The sequence below is a fragment of the Lonchura striata genome, chromosome Z (assembly GCF_050655825.1).
Source record: "Lonchura striata isolate lonStrDom1 chromosome Z, ASM5065582v1, whole genome shotgun sequence".
NCBI lineage: Eukaryota > Metazoa > Chordata > Aves > Passeriformes > Estrildidae > Lonchura > Lonchura striata.
In genome coordinates this window covers 58425303-58443937 of record NC_140740.1, presented here as the reverse complement: position 1 = coordinate 58443937, position 18635 = coordinate 58425303, and the positions used below count along the sequence as shown (strand labels likewise).

The 18635-nt window shown below is 34.4% G+C and overlaps 1 protein-coding gene across 5 annotated transcripts in view; it reads right to left on the bottom strand.

Moving 5' to 3' along the window:
- Positions 1–18635, bottom strand: part of KIF2A (kinesin family member 2A) — a 54542-nt gene that overhangs the window by 15271 nt on the left and 20636 nt on the right. For 3 of the 5 annotated variants that reach the window (XM_021534356.3, XM_021534361.3, XM_085566975.1), the window contains exons 2-14: positions 17303–17397; positions 15961–16080; positions 15499–15553; positions 13418–13540; positions 12776–12876; positions 10304–10399; positions 9460–9514; positions 6340–6502; positions 2995–3085; positions 2770–2833; positions 2273–2364; positions 1898–2040; positions 965–1169 (exon numbers count right to left, since the gene is read on the bottom strand). In XM_021534356.3, coding sequence (XP_021390031.1) covers positions 965–1169; positions 1898–2040; positions 2273–2364; positions 2770–2833; positions 2995–3085; positions 6340–6502; positions 9460–9514; positions 10304–10399; positions 12776–12876; positions 13418–13540; positions 15499–15553; positions 15961–16080; positions 17303–17397 — 1403 coding nt within the window. The remainder of the gene's footprint in view (positions 1–964; positions 1170–1897; positions 2041–2272; positions 2365–2769; positions 2834–2994; positions 3086–6339; positions 6503–9459; positions 9515–10303; positions 10400–12775; positions 12877–13417; positions 13541–15498; positions 15554–15960; positions 16081–17302; positions 17398–18635) is intronic. The other 2 variants (XM_021534359.3, XM_021534362.3) reach the window with 1 other exon arrangement.

Genomic DNA, 18635 nt, shown 5'->3' with positions numbered 1-18635 from the left:
CTGTTGTGAGATCTATTTAGTCAGATGCCAGTCTTCTCCCAAGTTTATAGTGGGAATAAAAAGGTAACCACACAGATCTTGGGGTTCAGATTTTTTACATAAAACCAGTGTTGGTGCTGAAAGTAGTAAACCTAAGCAAAACTAATCAAACCAGAGACAAATTCTAAGAAACTCTTGTTTCTCCAGTTTGAAATCAAAAAATTACTTCCCCTATTTAGACTGAGCCTCTTTCAATCACTTTAAAATATCAAACAAAAAAAAGCAGATGAATATTTAAGTAGTATTTATTAGCTCTGTCTATATGTCCTGGACTGGATGTATAAAATCTGTAAAGTGACTGTATCAGACAATTTGCTATGAAAAAGGGTTGACAAAAATGGATTTCACCTTTCAAGGTTTAATTATTTGCTAGTTTTTTCTGGACATGCTGCTGTTGCTTTAGTCAATATATTAACAGCAGTAAATATGTTGTCAGTGTAGTATTATTTTTTATTTTAAGAAAGAAATAGTGAGATGAGTAAGAGTAACTATCTGTTAGTATTTCCTATCTTGAGTACGAAAGTAAGTAATTTGCCTTCCTATTTCAGGTATGTATCAGAAATGTCTACAAATTCAACCACTGGGACTTCTAGTGAACTTGTTTTTTTGGGATGTTTTCTTGTTTGTTTAGGGGTTTTGTTTTGTTTTTCAGTTGGCTGGTTGGTTGGCTTTGCTGGGGTGTTTTGGTTTTATTTTACAAAAACTACATGTAAGTTGACAGCACAATGTTTCTGCATTGTTTCTACTTGGGATTTACTAAATGTTCCCTCATGCACATAGCGGAAAAATTAATAAATTGGTTTTTACCTGTCATATCAATAGAGTGTGTAGACAAGCAAAGTATGCAAAACCACTAATTTTACTTGTCATTGCTATTATATGTAGGCTTCCACCTACTCCAAGGCAATAGAAACATATCAGTTACCTTGAGTGCTAAAAGGCTCTTGTTAATTTCTGCACCTTCCAGTCGCGTCTGCCTATCTGCACTCGAAGTATCTGCTCCTCTCTCATTGCCAGCCAAATCAATCAGAGAAAATTTACCATGCAATTTCCCTTTCCTTCTGAGAATAATCTGAAACACTGCATGGCTTCGAGATGAGTGCGCATTTGCAGATGTCTGGCCAGATGTCCTTTAAACAAGAGACGAGCAGAGAAAGACATTAAGTGGTGGAAGATCATACATGTTAAACACTAACCTCACAATGATAGGTTTTCAGGGCAGATTCCTGTATTTTCTTACACGTTGATAGAATGTCTAGCACTCTTGCGGACACTAGACATAGAACACTAATAATTGGATATACATAGTACAATTATGCCTCTTCTTCCATCTCTTTGAATGGGAATGGAAGATAAGTAACGTTTTGCTTCCCTTTTAAAATCAGATCTTTGTATATTTCAGATTATCAGAGAGCTTACATAAAAAATGTTGATGGCATTTTTATCTGATCATCAAGAAGTCCATGCTCAAGGCTAAATTTAAAAACAATGAAGCTGAAGTCTTGGGAAAAAAAAGAAGGTAAAAAAACTTGTGCTTAACCTCTGCCAGTATGCATCAAGGCCTTTTACAGATGAAGAACCTGGCAGCATTCCAGTTTTTGAATTATATGAATTTAAGTCAGTAAGCTGCTTACATAATACATGCAATTCACATCCTCTTGAACAATCAGTTATTTCTCTCTAGGAGAGAAAATTCTAAACATGTCTATTTAAAATGTAGGTAGATTCTTTACTTGTAGACAACATCATCAAAAACTCACTTGCATATGGAAAGGCATCACTACAAAGATACCCCAAAATAATCTTGTTCTGATTTTTTAACGTACTATGAAAAACTGGTGTAAGCAATAGAAGATACCTGCAGCTGTTGCCTACGTCAATAAGCTTAAGAACATCTTCAACACATTTGACTTCTCGCTCCTGTAACCCCACCACCTGGACTTGCTGTTTACCATCTTCTAACACTCTTAATTTTGTCTTCCTGTTCAACAAGTCAAAAACCTTAGGAAAGGAGGAAAACAGAACAGTTAAAAGAGGAGCTTTAAAAACACTCCTCTTTCAAATTCCATTTCAAATAATGCAAAACATTCAATGGAAATACACGACTGGACAGGAAATGTAAAGAATTCTTTGAAATACACTTTTAATACAAAGAGGGAAAAATCTTTTATGTGACAAACTCAAAATTTTGTGTATGAGAAACTCCTTTCTCAGAAAAAGACAAGGTACTTACCTTACCACTGTAGATCTCAAAAAATGTTGCATATACTTGAAGTTCTAACTTCTTATAGTTTGGCATCTTTAGCATTAAAAAGACATCTCGAGCTGTGAATACATTTCCAGAATAAAAAGAAATCTCATCATGTCTTTTCATTTAATGATGATTCATTAACGTGTAACAGTCTATTTTACAGCACCTCATATTTTGCAAGAATGACAGACAGGGTCAGTCAACCAAGCCTAAAACAACACAATCTAAACTGCCATATTACACTGGAAGATGCAGAAGACCCCAGAATTATAAACCTAAATAATCTGTTATTGCATTTTTGTTAAGTAGTCTATATTTACATTACTGTGTAAAGGAAACATATCTAGGGACAACTTTTGATGTTACCAAAGCTCCACTGCAATCCAAAGTAAGTAAACTGTTACGTTTGTATGACAAAGAGTAGAAAATGTATTGATCTCAACTGTCTGCCCAAAGCCAACTGATCAATGAAGTCTCACCTGCCAGTGCATATATGCCTTTAGAACAATCTTGGTTCTTTCCCGAAAAGTCACCGCCCATAGTCTAAATTAAAAAAAAAAAAAGAAAAAAAAAAGAAAAGAAAAAAAGAAAAGCACCATAAAAGTCACAGAACTGTAGTTTACATATTTCTTATTTATTAGAACAAATCTAAGTGTGTCATGTAAAAAAAAAGATTACTGCTGACTTGTAGAAAAACTACTTACATGGGTTTTCCCACTGCCTGTTTGTCCATATGCAAAACAAGTGGCCATTCCCCTTTCAAATATGGTTTCCACTAAGGGTCGAGCTGTAAACCTTAAATGCAAAAAAAACTGTACTTAGAAAACTGGAGTACTTTAAGATGCCCCTTCCCCAAGAAAAATTAAAATGCTAAGGCCAGAAGTGACAAAATTGATCTTCTATTTTGACGGGTCAAAGGACATTTATACTCTAATTTTTGAAGTAATACCAGCTCTAAGGTATTCAAATTTTCCAAACCATCTCAAGCTACAAGGTCTCTCTCATTAGTTTTACAACAATACAATCCTTCGTTAAATCCTAAAACAATTATTTCCTTGTTTTAATGATCCAACACTCCACACTTTACTAAACAGAGTCTGAAGCTCCCTCAACATGACAGAATAAGAAGATACTAAAGCAGGACAGTGGAGCAGATAGGAATTTTGTCAATAGTAAATTTCTGTTGTAGTTTTTTTTCCTCCCCAAATCAAATTCCAAGATTAAATTTGAAAGACAAGAGGCCAAAACAACATTGCACATCTGATTTTTTGAGAACAGGCACACATTAAGAAAGGGCTCAAGATAATGGATACTCAACCTCTTATGAATGAAAAAAATCTACTTATCTGTGAGGTTATCTGCTGTGTCAAAAGTATTACCTGAAGTATCATTTATTTTTTCATATAATTAATTTTATTTTAAGATACACACTATTGTTCCTACTTCAGCTGCTTATACCATTTTTTCATTATAAACTCCAAAAGCAAAGGGTAAATTAATGGAGGATTACATATGGAGATGAATCTCTGCAAAATTCTTTCTAAACTTTTTCCAGTTGTTTATACATAAATAACCTAGTAGTGACCAATAAAGAAAAAAAAATAATTACAGAAACACTGAGATGCTACAACCTTCTTATATTTTGTTTTCAAACACAGATCACTTACAAAAATAATATGGGCAAGACTGAGCCAATTCAGCAGCAACCCAGGGTTATGTAAAGAATCTAGATCTAGCTGAATCATGAATTTTCATCAATACACCAAATGATTCCTGAACAGCCTTAGTCTTTCTTTCTTTGTTTTTTCTAAGTATATGTCTTCTGTTGTCTCAACAGGGTATTCCCATATTTTGATGTTTGTTCTTTCTATATATAAAAATTGAAAAGACTTCACAAAGTCTATCCACCTTAGAAGCACACTCAATTACTTCTGTTTGACTGAATTTGAAACTGTTTACTTTGCTGATTTATTAAAAAGGGACTTAAATGCATCTATTTTCAAGTAAGAAAAAATACAAATATATCTTAAAATGTATTCATAAAGGATTACACAACTGCGAATGAGACTACTGTAAAAGAGCCCAACCTTACTTTTACTAGAACTTTTATTTGCAATCTTAGTGTTTCAGAAACCTGAACTGGCTCTCCTTTAAAACTTATATGGCATATCCATTCCAACTAGTGAGTGTTTTTTAATAGTAACAAAGATTTGCAACTCTGTGTTGTGGTTTGTGGATTAAAAATACTTAAAATACAGGTTAAGCAAAATAATAACAGTAGCAATAATGGTAACAATAATGGTAGTAGAAGTAATAATAACAGAGTAGTACTTTTCTACCTTGGACTGAACATTTTTTCAGCATAGATATACAATAAATTTAGCATATTGGAGAAAAATGGAGCATCTTGATACAGTATTTTTTCCTTCAGTATGACGCTGAGGCCCTGATGAGAGCACATGACACCTATCTTGCTCTTATTTCTGTTATTATAGAAGACCTTAAAACAGATTGCCCTTCAAGTAATGATCATTATTGTGCCATATGAAGGAGAAGGAGAAAGAGTAGAGATCTACTGTTTCAGTTTGAATACAATAATCAATTCTTGTTTTGCCATTAATGTATTACATAACTAACAAAAATTCTGAAAAAACTAAGTACAAAAACACAACAACATTGTATACCAAAACCACCTCTCACATTAAATACCATGTTCACACAGATAAATAAAGGAAGGAGGGAAATTAGAAGAGTGGATTATCAAGCAAGATAATTACTTCATGCATCATCAACCAACTGGCTCTCCCACAGCTCTTCAGTATCAAGGAAAGGAAAGATGCTACCAGCAGACAACCAGCAAAGACAGAAATCTCTAAGGACACAGCTTTGTTGTTTACAACTCATTTGTTAGTATTAGTTTTATAAGATTTTCCTTTCACCCACTTCTCTAACAAGCATAAAATAGAAGTTTTTATTTCACAATCTTTTAAGAGTTCTTTTGCTATCCACTATGAATCAGGGCATGATCCTAACTTTGACTTCCTAGTTGTGGATTAAAACCAAGAAATAGGATATTTCTCTGTCAATACTTTTTAAGACTATGGGAAGCACTTCCCAAGCATAAGAAAAATTCTATCTTCACCAAACTCCTTTTAATATCAACATTTCCTGCAAAAAGTTTCATAGTTATTTAGATGCATACTAAGATTCTGATCAATATTATGTCAGTGACTAACCTTGCCCACTACTGTATGTATTTCATTTAGTGACTTGTTCAAGGGAAATAGCTACTTCTAAACATCCTTTTAAAAATGCTGTGTGAATTATTCTGTACCAACAGTGGAACTGAAACAGAGGAGCAAAGAACAAAATGGAGATCCAAATATCTTTGGTCTAAGAGAGGATATGTGTCTTTGTTGCTGTTTGTTTTTAAATTAGAAAGATTTGGCATTTTCAGCAAGATAACTTAACTCTATACACTTCCACATTACATCAGCCAGATTGCTTCACTCTTTTCTCACCCTGTACTGATTTGTCTCTTAATTATATCTTAATTTATATATCTCTTAATTTTTGTCTCATATTTATCTCTTAATTATCTTATATTCAGATGGCAAGCTCTTTAGTGCATGGGGTCTCCTTTTTCACCAGTTTTCCTGATGACCAAAAGCCATGACTCAGGTTTCTCAGGTGCTGCACACACACTAATAAGACAATAACCTAGAAGCAAATGGAGAACTGATTACGTAGCTCAAGTAATCAGAAGCTGAGGAGGCAGGCAATACTTGCTAGAGCCTGGAATGCAGCAGGGCTTGGAGGAGGACTGGGAGTAGGAATGAGGTCAACAGAGGTGGAAATTACATTGCAGGTGAAAAATTAGGCATAAAGAGTTAAAACAGAAGTAAACAGGTAAAAGAATGGAGGTAGCCATATACCATCTGGTCACACAGAGAATAGGAATAAAGTCTAAAACCAATGTAAGTGTAACAGTTACTAGTATGGAAAAAACATGAGAAAAAGATTCACCAAAAAAAAGCATATACACATACCTGTAAACCATTTCATTAGGAGCCGTGTCATCAAAGGCATAATCAAAACGAAAAGTTTGGTTTTCTAGGTACCTTGTTAAATCCACCTTTTGTTTTGGTTCATGTACCATCACAACATCTTTACTAGGAATTGTTATTACATCAAGGTCTTTCATTAAAGTTTCTATAAAATAAGTGAAATATATATTTAACTAACAACACATCATTATTTTTTACATTTTCCCATTGTTTACACTCTCATAACATCTCAGATAACACAGCTCCTCCAAGTAACAACACTGCAATGGATTTGGGCTTCTGATGCCTAGATAGTAATCTACTAAGCAAGAGGTTTCATTTTGGAAGTCTAGTCATCCTATCCTACAATTGCTAGAAATTAAAGAGAGGTAAAAAGCTCTTTAGACTAAAGACTATGATCATTAATTACAGCACTATTACTTTAACTTGTTATGCCTTCTAAAACACTTTTCTTGGACTTGAGTTCTTATTCCTCAGTGATTATATAGTCTACAGCTCACTGCCATATCCTTTGAGTTTTTATAAATATCTTTTCTAGTGGAGAAAGCAGATGGTAGTACTACACTGCATAGACTGTCAAACTGGAAAACACAAAGAAATTAACCTCCTTAGGATAATACATTTTATTTTAAAATTTTATCTTTGTATTTTCTTTAAATTTTGCTTTCATTCCTCAGAGACTTTTTCCTTTGTGCACTCCTCCTGGAACCTACAGTACATATTTTTAATATATAATTTCTCTAAAATAAAATCCTTTCTAAAGATTATTTCAGCAGAAGAAGCTGAAAATTATAATGATCCTTCCTGTCACTGTGATTTCAACAGTGAGAACCTAGATTATAATTACTGGACAGCACTGCAATTTACTGCTTATTGTTGTATGGTATATGAGTCAGCAAAACGGAGAACCCAGTGATCCATAATATGCACAAAAACAAAGACCATTTGTGTATATAGTCAGGATTCACTAATGTGTCTTACTTGTATTTCTATGTAAAATTTCTTAAGGCATGCAGTTCAATAATTTGATGTGACTTTATATAACCAGATAGAAACCTTTTCATGAATTAACATCCTCATCAAACAGTACAATGGTTACCACTGCATTACACACCAATGGAAATGCACATTCCAGTCAATGTACAATGAATTTTTCAACTGCACTGCAATAAAATGAAATGCAATTATTCTGCAGCAATCACAGATAAAAAGTAAGGAACAGTGACAAAAAGATATGTATGATGGACAATTCTTTGCAGTAAAAACCTTTTAGCTTAACCAGTCAGAAGAGGATTTTTCTTAAAAATTTGTTTGGAGTAAGACATTTACTTCCTCCTATCTATTTGGTATGAGAATCTACATTCTTTGCTGATGAAAATTAGGAATAATGTCTCTGAAACTCATCACACATTTCACAATTATAAATACACGTCACTGAACTAAAATCTCAAAGTGTCACTCTGAACACCTACTTCCTGTGAAGCAAATCCACAGAACAATTGATGCTGAGAATACCTAATGCTTTTGGCGACAATTCTGCACTTTTTAGATGACAAAACAGATTAATTTTATTTTTTCTAACTATAATATTACAGTCTAGCATCTTTAATTATTTTATACTTTTCTATGATTTTATGAGACTGTTTCTAGGTTATCATCCCCTTCATAGATTATTTAGTTAGCATCTTTTTTACTCCTGTTTATTCTTAAAAATGCAAAACAGCTTTAAGTGTCAAGCTCATTTTTACTTAGACATTCATATTTCTACAAACTCCTCAGATCTACTTTTTTAATAGTTCCCAACCACTAATACCAAAGATATGCAACTTCCACAAAATCGAATCATACTTCTGAATTCCAATTCATGTTCCATAACGACTTGTTTTCATTTATTGTGATTTCATTTTGTCCACCTCCAGCACAGGTAGAAAGTCACATTTTTCCCAACAGTAAAAGTAAAAATGAAAAGAAAAAATAGAATTTCAGCAATGTGAAAGGGACAAATAAGACAAAACCTAACTATATACTGGTATTAACGTATGTATGGGAAAGGGAACATATTTTCTTTTGGGTATGCCTCAGATAATCCTCAATGTGTACTTCTGACAGTACAAAAACAATAAATGGCATCCCATGTTAGTGTCAGAGTGATGTTCTTTTGAGTCCCTTCAGCTGAACAGAATATAAGAGAAAGAGAAGGAAAGGAACATCTTGCAGCACTGGAGTCAGACAGGCTGCAATCCAGTAGGCATTTGTGTTCCTAAATTCCCACTGAAAGTAAAAGAGCTTCTTAGGAACTTAAAATTTCTATTTAACTAGAATTGAAAGCTGAACAGTTTTTTGTTGTTTGATTTTGGGTGGTTTTTTTTTTTTTTTTTTTGAATACACTCTAGTCTGATGAGCAGGCAGTAAGAAAAATAGTTCAAACACTCATCACATAAAATAAAATAGACATTAAGGAGTTCTTTCAGTACCTAACATTGTTTTAGTGGCATATGGAGTAACTTTACCAGCCCTGAGCAACAATGCCAGGGTGTACAAGTCTTCTGTTTGCCTGCAGTCCACTAGCCCTGTGAGGATGTCTTGTACAAGTTCAGGCATCAACCATGTCATAAGATACTTCCTTGATGCCTGATTCAAGATAAATTGGAATATATATAAAATATATATAAAAGTATATATATAAAAACATATATGAAAGTTTTCACTGTGTGACTCTCTGCTCAGGAGATCAGTTGAAGGATACTTCAAAATAAGTGATCCTTGAAGCATACTTCAAAGTAAGTGATCCTAATATAATGTAAGAATAGTGAAGAGATTACAGCAGAATTAATTTCCAGATCAACTAAATACATCCTAGATGACCTTAGGAAAAAACTACACTCTGTGCCTCAGCTCCTAATACATAAAACTGTGGCAGGTAAACTACTTTTCTCCCCAGGTTATGACAAGTCTATGAATTTTCTAGGTTAATCACACATATTGTCTAATATAAGAGCTTCACCTTTGATAAGTACTTCTAGAGCTGTTTAACACAAATAATGTTACTATCAGAAGCAGCTTTTGAGATAAACAAATTAACAAAATCTTCAACAATCATACCTTTTTTATTGAGTGGTCGTTTTCGTACACAAACACAAATCCTGTGCTCATCAATCTGCAAAGGAAAGTCTTTCAGTGACCTATATCCCAATTCCAGTTACAAAATATTTAACTTTATTTGGCTTCTCTTTTCACATTAAATGATTGGTTAATCATTTAAACAAAGAGAAATATTCAAGACAGTGAGTCATCTGAACATGTGAAAACCCCTTGTGCCTGCACAGTAGCCAAAAACCCAAAAGAGAGATTCATACATTAACAGAACTCCCCACAGAGAGTGATCTAATCCAATAGATCAACAGGTACTATTGGACTATGTAAGCAAGTCCAGCTTTAAAAAGGTAAATATGCTATTGACAGGACCCATCACATTCTCTGATTTCCATAGAATTTGAGTCTTGAGTCTTAGAGTCTTGTGGAATCTAAGGATTCCACTGCTCTGACTTGTCTGCAAACTGAAAGACTACATCACCTTCAAAAATCATTATGTTGTAGAGAGTTCTTCAAATAAGTTTCATGGCTTTGTGTGCACTTCCCTTAGTATCCCAGGAAAATTTACCATACAAAGACTGAGTGACTACGTAGTACAAATTGGCATTATTTAATAGTTAAAAAAATACTTAAATAATTTAATAACAGTTTAGTAAAGTAGGACTTCCAAAACCTACTCATTTCAGTATTAACAAATTACTGGAAAAATAAGCCCATGTTATACTAAATACTAAAATATACTAAAATACCTATTTTTTGCATTAACAGACAGAAGTATACACAGACAAAAAGATGAAAACACACAGCAAAAACACAAAAGCATAACACATTTCCATGTTGCCGGCATACTTACAGGATCTGCAGTTGTGAGTGGTCTATAATCCAAACTTCCCCTGAAATCTCTTATCATACACATAATTTCATAATTTGGGTTTGTAGCATCAACATCCTAGGAAAAAGTAAGCAACAGAATTTCTACTATACTTTTTGTTTCCAGAAAAGGCCTTAATTAATTATCTATGAATAAAAGACTCATTAGATGACTTTTTTTTTTTTTCTGGAAAAGACCAGAAGTGTCTCTTTCAAGTTTAATATAAGTTTAATGCCCTTTTCCACTCTGATGTAGCTAATTTACTGACCATAAAGGAAACAATTATATGCTTCCCATGTCATTTTGGTTGTCATATAATAGAAAATACTTATTAATTCAGGACTCATTAATAATCTACTCAAGAAATAGAAATTACTTCTGCCTTTGCCAGCACCTTCACACTGAAGAAACATATAGTCAACACTTCCTTATCTCAGGTATGGCACCCTGACAAATGCACAGATACTCCACTACACAGGTATGACACACACCACACAGGACAGAACAGGAACCCCAGTTGCTCTAAACACAATTCTGCTGGATACAAGCCAGTCAAAGTAGCTTTGTCCTAACTATTAGTCCTGTGTTAATTTACACACTTATTTGGATGCATTGCAAATTCTTCCCAGACCCCCAGCAAAGCAGAAGCAATCCCAAGGATACTCAATAGGCTACATGCAGGCTGTGATGGTTCTGGCTGTGCTAATTTTCTCCATAGAAGAAAATGGTATGCAGCTCTTCTTTGGATTTGTGCTGGAAACAGGGTTGATAATACATGGATGTTTTAGCTACTCCTGAGTAGCACTTACACAGCAAAGTCCTTTTTTGGTCCCCACCCCACCCCACAAGCAAGGCAGTCAACACCACCATGACAGCTGACCCCACAACACAGGCACAGAAGATGACCCATCCTTAAACCTGGAGCAATCAATACCAGAGTGAATGTACATGTAAGAGACCATGCATGGAGCACCAGTAAGCTGAGCCTGAGCCTACCCTGTTTTCTGCAGAACTGATTAAACAACTTCCTGTCACTTCTTCCTGCAAATACCTGTTTTACAACACTTCAGGACATGCTGCTGATGCAAAATATAGCCAGCTCTGGTGCTCAGACCCTATTAAGTTTTGCATTGCTACCTCTACATGATATAAAATTTCTGAATCACAGCTGGCTGTGTACACAGTGTAGGCACCCACTGGGTTGGGGTTACTAAACTGAAAGGGAGCCAGCTCATTCTTTGCACTGGTGACACAGTCAATCCTCACCTAAGAAAAAAACTGTGTCCTAGTGATCAGAAGTTGACTGTACCTTGATGTCATTCACTCTTACTACAGTGAAATAAAAACTGCTGACAGTAAGTCTTCACAAAATGTTTCTTTATAACATTCAGGAAAGAGTATTTATTATCATAGAGGAAGGATTTACCTAATATTATTCAAGCCCTGTTTAAAGATCTTGCACATTATAAGTCAGGACTTGATGAATTATTGCTGCATTTCACAACACCTTCCTCACACAAAAGTTTAAGACTTAGATGCAAAAGAACTGTTCACAAGAGCAACAAAAAGAAAATTTTACAAGTAACACCACTTCGAAGAATTTTAATATATAAAGTCAAAAATGGTCATTCCTCACATATAAAGACATATTAATGTTTTGTGTAAACAGATGTAAATTATAAACCACAAAGTTAACATGGGTGATTTTAGGTCAACTTGGAAACTTCATTAAACCATGGAAAGTAAATTGTATGAATGATTTACTTGATGGTGGTAATTCCCATGTCAGCAGCAGACTGTGTACTATCTCTTTAGAGACTAACACATATGCACACAGCTGCCAACAAGATTAGCTCCTAGCTTTGCTAAAGCTTTTTACACCACTGTGATGGAAAATCATTTAATATTAAGAGATTTTTCTCAAAGGATTAGCCGCTTCATTTGTTTCACACAAGTTTTAACAACTGGTTACCAAGCTGCTTGCATGATGAAATTACAAATCTACAGACTAGTTTAAAGAAAGAAACATTAGAAGTCACTGTTAAAACTTGAGCCTCAGATCTATAAAGCATCAAAGATTATAATGAATAATGTATCATGATGTTGTATTACCTCCTACAGAACAGACCTCTCTAAAAGTCAAAAGGTTGGTTATTGTCAAAAATATATTTTCCCTAAGAAATAGCTATGATCAGTAGTTGTTCTCTAAAGAACATGCAGCAATTGAAAGCAAAGATTTCTTTAGGAATAAAAAGAGGGGAAAAACCATTTAAAATAGTCATGAGAGCAATATCCTACCAAACATCAAAATATTTGTCAAATCTTAATTTGACAAATTTGACATTTAATTTCAAGAGTACCACAAAAATAAAAATTATTAAAGACTGAAAAAAGCATAATTTTGCAGATTTCTCTTGCTGATGCATGATTTCCAGTTGAGCTAAAAATACTAACCTGAGCTCTCTTTTCTCTAAGTTCCTGCTGCTGTAGCCGTCTTTTTTCACGCTTCTCTTGCAATTTTTCAACCTCTTTTACACAGTTAGATTTTCTACGTGCTTAAAGAAAAAGATACAATTTAAAAATACTTTCCATACACTGTAAAGTCAATTAAATTAATGAATCAATACTTAGAATGCATCCACTATCAACTATATTTTCAAGCAAATCTGATTAGTATAGAGTCATTATGGCATTTAAATTTCTAAAATGCATAAAATTTATTAAAAAAATTATATGGGAATGGGACAATAATTACACCAACAAAAATATATGACCTTAAAAAATATTTGGACAGATACATGTGATCTCTTGGTTTGAATTAAAAGTAAGCCCAGACAAATTAAAAAAAATTGGTAAAAAAAAGCTAAACATTACCCCCATGGTTAAAAGAAAACAAAGAAAAAACAAATTCCGAATACAGTACAATTACAACAAAAATTAATATATGTTTAGCCACATCTTTCTGAAAAGCTCCACAAGGAAGCTCACAGACAACTGAGCATGTAGACCATTTGGTCATATGGATAACAACATAATCCAAGAGAATGTACATGTAATCCCCAGAATGAACAAGTCCTTGATACACGGTTTACATACAAGGGGGTCCAAATTCCTTTTTTGCAGCTTGAACTGGAGATATATCTGAAACAGTACCATTCTGTTGAGAGGAGGAAGACTGCTCAGGAAGCTGAGTAGGTCGTGCACGTGCAGAAGCAACCACTGCAAAGGAAAAGCAAAAAGCTCATCTGGATATGGAGGAGTAACCTTTCTACCCATTTCTGAAATTCTTTGTTAAGACAAGGTAAAATGAGGCCCCTTTCTAAACACAACAATTTACTGTGGATGAAGAGGAGCCATACTCACGGAAAGTCTATTAATAAAAACATCTGGTATGCAGACTTTTTTATCTTAAAGCTGTACAATATTAAGTACCAATGCTGCATGTGCATATTTTTAAATCCTGCAGAATTAGTACAACTTACTTATATGCACAGAATGAATCACTTACTTGGAGATACACAGTCCTGAAGCATAAAGTGTTTCAATTTTATTTATATTGTAATCATATCCAAAAAACTAGTAAGAAATTAAGCCCCACCATTTCACATTCTCTAGATTGTACAAAATGTCCCCATCCCATTAAGCCTATGATCACTGGAGGAGCAAAGCAAAAGAAATTAAAGCCACTGAAGTGCAGCACAATCTGTAAATAGAAGACAAAAATCAGTATCTCTAAACTTATGCATTGATTCTGCTAAGAATGTCAGCTTCTGAAGAGGCTGTGATGTCTTTTTCCAGTGAATGCAGTGGGAGTGGTGAGCATACAAGCCTGTATGATAGAGCTGAATGCTTTAAATTGTATTTCAATAGTTGCTTCGATCAGCTCTGCTTCAGCTGGCCCATTTCCTGCACACACGAACAGAGTGTGTCACAAGAGTACTAAAGTGAAGGTATCAGCTTTGATCAGTTGCCAGAGATGAGACTCCAAGTGAAGGCCAGCACACTGTACAGCACAGAAACAACTACAGAAACAGGTTTTGAACAGGACAAGACAAATGCCAGCATTCCACATATCATAGGAGATCTAGCTTATAGTATAAATTGACTCGACAAAATAAGACAGTGTGCTGAGAAAAGCTAAATTATAAGGCCAAAAAGAAAAATATTTAGGCCAACAGTGTACAGTAAGAGGCAAGGCACACATTAAAATAAAAGTTACAGGGTTGTTTCAAACTAAACAGATAATTTACTACAAATAACAAAATGTATGGATACTCAACAACCAGTAAGACATCTCATACGTAAACCAAACTAGATAGGAAAAAAAAGCCCAAAACACTCTTGTATTTTCAATCTGCTTAATATCCCCAGAGCCAAACAGCAGAAGGGCAAAAATGGTCCCTATCAGAAGAGTCTGATCAAGCCTACTTGTTTTCCATGTTTAAACAGATGGACTGGAATCTAGTCTGAAGAAATATTAGTAAATTAATGTTTGGAAGAAGAATCATCATCATCACCATCATCAGTACAAGTGAGTTATGCTGAACGTAGGGGAGAAAATGAAAACAATAAACAGTAACTATTCTTCCACATGTTATAGATGCATTATATCTGTATTCATCCAATACATACTTTTCACCTATTCTATGGTATTTCAGCATTTTTTTTCAGGTTTTTTCACTATTAACTGTAAAGTGACAAAAAGATCCGTAGGACTTAAGTATTCTTATATTCTTATGACTGTTCACACACAGACCCTTACAAAACAACAGGCTGTTAGCAAAAATAATTAAAAATTTGAAAATTTTAAAAATTCAAAGTGCCATACTTAGTGTATATTGAAACATTCAAATAAGCTGAAGACACTTATCTATGAAAAGTCCATGCATGATTTAGCATTGCATAATTAATTATCTTCAAATTTTTGCACCATCAGTTAATTCAGCTTAACTTTTATAATTGTATATTGCTTAAACTTGCATATAAATATTATTTGTATAGTATGAATTCCTAAGTATACATAGGAATAATTTTAGGAATTATATACCACATATTTTACATGTCACAGGCCTATATACCAAAGGAAAAATACAAAACTACTGGAATACTAGATAAACAGGAGGTTAAAATGCTACCATATTTTTTACTTCATTGAAATGGAAAGAGATAACTTTTACCTCTAGCATCTCTGGCAGGAGGGTCATTCTTAGAAGGTAACACAGTTCGTTGACTCTATAAAGAAAGAAGACTCTCTTATTTGATCACCATATTATTGAAAGCATAAACTGCAGCCCCACCTCTGCTTCTTTCCAGTGAATAAAAATAACACAACATCAACAAAAGAGATTTTATTGCTGCCAAATCCCACCAGGAAAAGTGAAGGGGTGAAGGCTGATTGAACTGTTCCAAAATCTTTTCTTTATCCTTTATTATGACATTTAGTTACACAAATATGAGGTCCCAACCCCCTCTCTGCTCTTAAAAAAAAAATTAAATCCTTATTCAACACAGGAAAAAGAACATAACTCTGTTATGAAATAGCACCACACGCACAAAAGTTAAGTTAAAAATTCTAGCATAACATCATGTATAGAGCTACTGTAAAGTTACCAAGAACATATTACATAGATATTACCAACCTTCACAATTTTGTTTAGTTTGGAAGATGCAGCAGGTGGTGGTAGTGTCTCTGGGTTGGGCTCAATATCTTCATCAGGTGCAAGATCTGGGTTAAGTGAAAATATGCTCTCTAAATCAATCTGTGAAAAAGAGTAAAAGACATTAATGACAATTGACATAAATCCTCTCTTTATCTCCTGTTGTTTGACAATAAACAGTAATTATATTTAGTGTTTTTACCCCACAATTTGTTCATGCTAAGATCTGAATAATTTTCTGTTCACTAAAAATAGACTAATCTTTGGTCTTTGTATTATTTGAAAACACATCATTCAATAAAGGGATGAATTAAAAATTACCAATAGATGGTATAATTTTGTAAGGTGATCAAACTAAAAGAGAAGTAGCTATAGGTAATTTGACAATTACTGCAAAATATATACGACATTCTGTAACATAAACAGGAGATCTCAGTTATCTTAACTTTCCCAGACAGTGCAAAAGAAACAAATTGCAAAGGCCCAAAAAAATCAAACCATAGTTGAAACCATGTTAAATTTATCATAGCTTATTTTTTTTTTCTTTTAAAGTATTACTGGCTGTCATTCAAACTGCTGTAAAATGTAAGGGAAGAGAGGCAGGATCTTAAAAATATGATTTTATAAAAATGCTGATGAGCTTTGGTCTCTATAGACTTCTATTTCTCTTTGCTGAAGCTTTCAAAGACCTCACTGTAGACACTGTATAGATTCTGTGTGTCTTCAGCTGATGAAATCTCCGTGACTTTCTCATAGCTTTTTTATTTTTCCCCGTGTTTTCACAAAAGCAGTAAAATATAAAGTGCAATCATTTCTGATATGCTTCTCCAAACTGCAACTGCTTAAAATGGTTCAAAATTTAAAGGAAGATGTGGTAGGAAAGTGTTACACAAAAAGACACAGTTTCACAACTACAGCAAGGCTGGAAAATTGCTGCCGAGAATAAGTGAATAAGCAAACAAACTGGCAGTTAAATTCCTCAATAATACAAACAAGAAAATTTCTAGTTTAGCTCTCCCACTAGTTTCCAGTCTGAATTGTGTATCATTCTCCCTCTTAAAATTTTGATTTTTCTGCTTGTTGAAACTGGACAACAAAGCCAGCCTCTATAATCTGGTTCAAAATCAACAGATGAAAACAACTGCCTAAACACAGAGCTCAGGAATTCAAATTTACAACAGAAAACAATCTGCTCAGCACTTTCTGCACAAAACAGTCTGTAACCAAAGTTACGATTTATGTCTCATTTTTGTTTCCAGCACAAATTCCAAGTAATATTCACATAGATTACACATTTTTTAAAGTTCTACATAAATAAGCTTACCTCTTTCCCTTTAGTATCCCCATTTTCAATCCATTCAACAGTTACACTTTCATTATCTTCATTTAGGGATGTTACCATAGCTTGGTGAATTCGGCCTAGAAAGCAAACACAAGGTGATACTTTATTAACTGGTGGAAAAAAAATTCCAGAATCTATTTCCATCCCTGCATTTACTCATACAGAGAGAGGTAGGAAGATGATGGTTGAAAAAAATGAGGTGATAAATAGAAGGTGACTGTAGGCCACTCAGTGTGAAGTAGCTCAGACCTGATCCACCAGTGGAGGCTCTAATGGGATAGTCAGCACCCAAGTGAAAAGCACAATGAACAGAAAATTGAGAGGTAAGTAAACAGAGCTACTTAGGAAAACCACATCCTTGAGAACAGGAAACTCCAATACCAGAAGATTCCCACAGGTGCTAAAGCACCTTAGGTGCACTTCACAAAGGCTTGTTTGTCCCCACTTCTAGGCTGATACAACATCAGACATCTCAACACTGAAATTAAGCCCTCTGAAATTGTGTTATGATACTCATTTTTTATAGGCAACAATCAGGGGGTAGTCCAACTAAAGCTGCCTGGAACAACACAAACCATTATTTTAGAAAGAGCTACTTACACAGAACGATGAGCTTGAGTTAAGATGCTTTTGCATTGACTTCTCCAGTGTAAGACCCAAAGGTAATAATGCCCCACAGAGTAAGATAAAACAAGTAAATTTTCAGTAGGAATAAGGATTTTTCTTCTAAAATACACAGTACACTGCATTTTTATGGCCTCTTTCTGGAAGAGCAGGACAAGCATGCACTGACACAAAAGGATCACAGCCCAAGTGTCACATTGATTTCACATCCATGCTTTGTCCCAAAGTATCAAGAACTGAGGTTTCTAAAGAACACAAATCCAAAGCAACTGCTCCTCGCACACCCTCCTGTAATGAAGTCCATACTATGAAGAAGTAATCCTTTGTCCCACCTGCCACAAGCCATCCCCTAGGACTATGTGCAGCTTCCAAAGCATAAGTGATTATCCTGGAGCAGTTGTGCATGTGCTGCTGCTGCTGGGCACCTACTGAGGGTAAAATGCAGTGTGATCAGCACACATGCTTGTCTGGGCCTTCTCTGCCTTGTACTTTTTTTTTTTTTTCTAAAGCTATTTGTCCCACAAATCCCCTTTAGTTTTCTGCCCTGCTGATTGTTTCAACTTTTTGTTTTCACGTCAGTCACAATTTGACAGTTTTCAAAAAAAAAAACAAATAAAGGGTTTTTACAGTCTAAGCCTTCTATGGCCTGCAGAGGGACAGAAAGAAAAACCTTGAATGATATCCCAAATTA